Genomic DNA, 6,000 nt, shown 5'->3' with positions numbered 1-6,000 from the left:
GGGGGCTACGAAAAGTTACTTCTTTTTCAAACAGAGATGGCTCTCTAGAATGAGGCAGACACAATCTTATTATACAATACCACATCTCCAGTTATATTATGACTTTTTCCCTATCGTTCTACTACCTGAGTGATGTCAGCGTAAATTCAGGCACCATTAGTAAAATTTTGACCACACATATACATAGCACTGACAAAAAAAGGAGTAAACAACCTTTCAGCTTACCAGTGTATGTAAAAAAGACAAACCACAAAATGGAAAACAATAAAATTCTTTTTATGATAAATTATCCTTTTGTTTTTCTTCGCTCCCAGAAAAAAGAAAACAAAAATAAGCGTAGACCTTTCTCCCACAGATTCCTTTTTTGCAGGATTTCCCTTTCTTCTCCTCCCATAATCCACTGACACAAACTCGCTAAGTAAGAAAAAAATGGAGGAAATCAATAGTCAGGGGAAGAGAGCGCCACCGTCTTTAATGTCGATGGCCCTTGTTTTCTCGCTCCCTGCGTTTGATCTCCTCCTTGTAGCAGTAGGAGCAATAGTTGTCAGTCTCCGGGCGGCCATAGAAGGAGCAGTTCTCCCTCTTGCAGTGGTTCTGCTGGATGGAATAGATCGGGCAAACGCTGCTCCGGCCTCGGTTTTTGTCATTGTTTACCCAGGTCTGAGGCGCCTCCTCGTCGGCGTATTCCAAGCAGTCTCGGATGTCGCTGGTGTTAAACCCATTGGTATACGTTTGCGACTTGTGGTCCGTAGGCATGGCGTAGGTCAGCGACTCCACCGTGTTCACCGTGCGGATGCCGGATATCCGGGCCGGGCTGTAGCTCTGCGACGACAGCGACCGGTTCTGTTGCGGGTACGTGGCACACGTTTTTAAGGTACCGACCACTGGCTTGTAGGTATCGTCTTGGAAGCTCGATGGCTTGGAGTTGACATCATGCAAGTGGATGACACTCTGCCGTTGAACGGGGGGCGTATGGCTATAGTGGGCAGATACCGGGATGGGTCCGCTTCTCTTGGCGCTGTTGCTCGGCGAGGAAAACGTCCCCGGCATGGGACTCGTGCGGTCCTTGAACTTCAACACCAGGGGAGTTGTATGGCTTTGAGGCAAGACGGGTGATGCCCTTCCCTGAGGAGATGATTCCAGCTTCTCTTTCGAGAAGGCTTCTTGCTCCAGTTTCCGACCGACCGACCCGTTGAGCGTGGCCTTCTTCTCCGCCTCCTTCCTCTTCTGTTCTTGCTCAGCAGTGAAGCGTTCCTGGGCGCTGGTCAAGTAAAAGCCAATCATCTCCTCATGGAACTGGTGCCGATGGCTGGTCAGGAGGAGGCCGGCGAAAATGAACTTCCGCTCCCCTTGCATGGCGGCCCTCAAAATGTTGAGGCTCAGCTTCACGTCGGTGCTGTACTTCCACGGGTCCGACTGCTTATCCGACGGGGATTTGGAGCTCATTTTCTCAATGGGCGAGATGCTTGCTTTATCGGTGGGGGAAGGGGTCGTCTTTTCGGAAGGCGACGTGCTCGCCGACTGTCCGGACTCCTCCTTGCTCCCCTTGCGGGACTTGGACTTCTTCTCTTTGACCTTCTCGATGATCTCCCCGTTCTTCCCGTTCCCTGAATTCGCCCGGCTCATTTTGCCGTGCACGAGGCCCCCCAGCCCGCCCATGTTCTTCTTCAGCTTGATGCCCAACGTTTTGCTCAGACTCCCGAGTTTATTGGCCACGGAATCGGCACGGTTTTTTTCCTTCTCCTTGCGTTGTTTTTCTTTTTCTTTCCTGTTTTTGCCGCTATTGCCATTGGAATTACTGCAGATGGAATCTCTGTCGGAGTCCATGGAATCGGCAAGAGACTGGACGTCCTCTCCTGCCGACGCTGTAGGGGATTCTGGCTGAGCCAAAGGAGCCTATTGGGAGAAGCAAGATGACAATCAGAAACCACGAAGAGGAAGCAATAATAATAATAATAATAATAATAATAATAATAATTTATATATTAGGGCTGGGCAACCACGGAAAAAATTGTTTCTAAACTCGATTCGTTTTTAGGGGGTTTTTGCGTTTCGTTTTTTAAAAGAATTCCGAAATTTTCCTTTAAAAAAGTTTGATATATACGAAATTTCGGAAATTACGAAACAAATACGAAACAATTACAAATCGATTCGTTAATGGCGGACTTAGCGCAATACGCTAAAAAACCTCCAAATGGGACAGGGGGAACTTCTGAAGCTTCCCTCTCCCTCTGTTGTTGACTGTTGGTGTGATAATTTATTTTTTTTATCACTGATAAACAACTATAAAACTTGCACCAGACATACGGAAATAATAACAAAACAATTTCGAAACGATTTCGAAATGATTACGAAACAATTACGAAACAATTACGAAATGAATTGAAAAATTCGTTTCGATTTTTAGTTGCTCCTGAATAGTTCAATATCGGATCGTAAGCTACTTTAAATACGAATTAATAACGAATTACGAAATTAACGAACGAAACCGCCCAGCCCTATTATTTATGCCCCGCCACCATCTCCCCAAGGGACCCGGAGCAGCTTACATGAGGCCAAGCCCAACAACACATCAAAAACAAGCAATAATAAAATAACAATCAATAAACAAAATAAACAATACAATTAATATAACTCATAAGTAGACAATAACACACAAGAGTTTAAAAACCTATGGCTGGGCCAAATGTAATAGTTAAAACTTTAAAAATAAATGCTGGACATGAGCAGAGGGTGTATCTATTTGGAGGGTTTTAAATCAAAAGAAAAGCGTACACCATGCTCTGCCTCAACAAGAAACCTCTCAAAATTTTTATGATGGGTTCTGATGATGGTTAGGACATGAAAAATAAAGGTTGTCATTCAAGGAGTTGCTGTGTTTGTAATGTTAATACAACAATGGGCCAAGATGAAGCAGTTATATAAAGAGGCGGTCTCATCTTTGATATTTGTTTGTTTGCATTTCGGCTTTCTGTAACATACCGTATATACTCGAAGATAAGTCGAGTTTTTCAGACCTTTCTTTGCGCTGAAAAAGCCTCCCTCTGCTTATAATGGGGTCAAGGCCGAGCAGCAGAGCCTGGAGGCCATTGCTTGCCATGTATTATTTATTTACTAGGTTCTTGTGGGTTTTTTCGGGCTATATGGCCATGTTCTAGAGGCATTTCTCTTGACGTTTCGCCTGCATCTATGGCAAGCATCCTCAGAGGGAGTGAGGTCTGTTGGAAATAGGACAATGGGTTTATATATCTGTAGAATGGCTGGGGTGGGGCAAAGAGTTCTTCTCTGCTGGAGCTAGGTGTGAATGTTTCAACTGACCACCTTCATTAGCATTTGAAGGCCTGGCTGAGCCTGGGAAAATCCCCCTTTACTCCAGAAACTTTATTTTTGTGGCAGAAACTTTGTTAAATTGGTGGGAGACTTAACAAACCAAAATGTGCTATAGGGCGATGATGTCCCTTGCATAAAGACAAACTTTTTGCAGTGTAATAAACGTTTGCCATATTTTTATGACAGAACCAATTAGGAACTGCCACTTATAATGCAATTTTGAAAGTTTTCTTGGAGTTCCGAAATTTTCACCACTAAAACTTTAGAAACACTTTGGAAACAAAGCACCAGCGCCACCTAGTTTTGTAAGTACTTTAGAACCATTTAGAACAGTGGTTCTCAACCTTCCTGATGCCGTGACCCCTTAATATAGTTCCACATGTTGTGGTGACCCCCAACCATAACATTATTTTCGTTAATACTTCATAACTGTAATTTTGCCATTGTTATGAATAGTAATGTAAATATCTGATATGCAGGATGTATTTTCATTCACTGGACCAAATTTGGCACAAATACCCAATACACCCACATTTGAATACTGGTGGGTTCGAGTGGATTGATTTTGTCACTTGTAAGTTGTAGTTGCAGGGATTTATAGTTCACCTACAATCAAAGAGAATTCCGAACTCCACCAACAATGGAATTGAACCAGATTTGGTATACAGAACTCCCATGACCAATAGAAAACACTGGAAGGGTTTGGTGGGCATTGACCTTGAGTTTTGGAGTTGTAGTTCCCCTACATCCAGAGTGCACTGTGGACTCAAACATAGAATCATAGAATCATAGAATCAAAGAGTTGGAAGAGACCTCCTGGGCCATCCAGTCCAACCCTCTGCCAAGAAGCAGGAATATTGCATTCAAATCACCCCTGACAGATGGCCATCCAGCCTCTGCTTAAAAGCCTCCAAAGAAGGAGCCTCCACCACACTCCGGGGCAGAGAGTTCCACTGCTGAACGGCTCTCACAGTCAGGAAGTTCTTCCTCATGTTCAGATGGAATCTCCTCTCTTGTAGTTTGAAGCCATTGTTCCATTGCGTCCTAGTCTCCAAGGAAGCAGAAAGGAAGCTTGCTCCCTCCTCCCTAACCCCACTTTGGTTAGACCACATCTGGAATATTGTGTCCAATTCTGGGCACCACAATTCAAGAGAGATATTGACAAGCTGGAATGTGTCCAGAGGAGGGCGACTAAAATGATCAAGGGTCTGGAGAACAAGCCCTATGAGGAGCGGCTTAGGGAACTGGGCATGTTTAGCCTGAAGAAGAGAAGGCTGAGAGGAGATATGATAGCCATGTATCAATATGTGAGAGGAAGCCACAGGGAGGAGGGAGCAAGCTTGTTTTCTGCTTCCCTGGAGACTAGGACGCAATGGAACAATGGCTTCAAACTACAAGAGAGGAGATTCCATCTGAACATTAGGAAGAACTTCCTGACTGTGAGAGCCGTTCAGCAGTGGAACTCCCTGCCCCAGAGTGGTGGAGGCTCCTTCTTTGGAAGCTTTTAAGCAGAGGCTGGGTGGCCATTTGTCAGGGATGATTTGAATGCAATATTCCTGCTTCTTGGCAGAATGGGGTTGGACTGGATGGCCCATGAGGTCTCTTCCAACTCTTTGATTCTATGATTCTATGATTCCTCTCACATATTTATACATGGGCTATCATATCCCCTCTCAGCCTTCTCTTCTTCAGGCTAAACATGCCCAGCTCCTTAAGCCGCTCCTTATGGGGCTTGTTCTCCAGACCTTTTATCATTTTAGTCGCTCTCCTCTGGACACATTCCAGCTTGCCAATATCTCAATAACAATGATGGATCTGGACCAAACTTGGCACAAATACTCAATATGCCCAAAGATGAACATTGGTGGAGTTTGGGGGGGGGGGGGGATAGACCTTTAGGGAGTTTTAGTTGCTGGGATTTATAGTTCACCTACAATAAAGGAGCATTCTGAACAAGCGAATTGGGACAAACTTCTCACACAGAACCCCGATGACCAACAGAAAATACTGTGTTTTCTGATGGTTGTTGGTGACCCCTCTGACACCCCCTGTGACCCCCTCAGGGGTCCCGACTCCCAGGTTGAGAAACACTGATTTAGAACCATGGATCACACATGCATACTAGAGGGGCCCAGAGTTCAGCTACTTGGCCAGTCCTGCTTCTTCTGTGTCCCCTGAACCACTTGTGCAACAATGCGCAACTTCCCTAAAATGCCAGCCCACAAATGCAATGCATTTCCTTGTTCTCAGGCTGGACGCAGAGCACGGGACCTTCTGCTCTCATGCAACTCTTTGTCAGCACAAATATCATCCCGAACTGCTTAGAGCACTGTTTCTCAACCTTCCTTATGCTGCGACCACCTAACACAGTTCCTCATGTTGTGGTGATCCCCCAACCATAAATTATTTTCGTTGCTACTTCATAACTACTTTCGTTGCTACTTCATAACTACATAAATTTTGCTACTGTTATGAATCGGAATGTAAATTTGCAGGATGTATTTTCATTCACTAGGCGAAATTTGGCACAAATACCCAATAGCCCCAATTTGAATACTGGTGGGGTTGGGAGGAGGGACTGATTTTGTCATTTGGGAGTTGTAGTTGCTTGGATTTATAGTTCACCTACAATCAAAGAGCACTCTGAACCCCACTGGTAATGTAATTGGA

General features: G+C 44.8%; 1 protein-coding gene across 2 annotated transcripts in view; it reads right to left on the bottom strand.

Moving 5' to 3' along the window:
- Nucleotides 1-257: 257 nt before the first annotated feature.
- Nucleotides 258-6,000, bottom strand: part of OTUD7A (OTU deubiquitinase 7A) — a 231,530-nt gene continuing 225,787 nt past the window's right edge. For both annotated transcript variants that reach the window (XM_067471243.1, XM_060755795.2), the window contains exon 14: nt 258-1,896. In XM_067471243.1, coding sequence (XP_067327344.1) covers nt 472-1,896 — 1,425 coding nt within the window. In that variant the 3' untranslated portion in view covers nt 258-471. The remainder of the gene's footprint in view (nt 1,897-6,000) is intronic.

This window comes from Anolis sagrei, chromosome 9 (assembly GCF_037176765.1).
Source record: "Anolis sagrei isolate rAnoSag1 chromosome 9, rAnoSag1.mat, whole genome shotgun sequence".
Taxonomy (NCBI): Eukaryota; Metazoa; Chordata; class Lepidosauria; order Squamata; family Dactyloidae; genus Anolis; species Anolis sagrei.
Note: the sequence above shows the minus strand (reverse complement) of the source record. Positions and strands in the feature narration are given on the sequence as shown.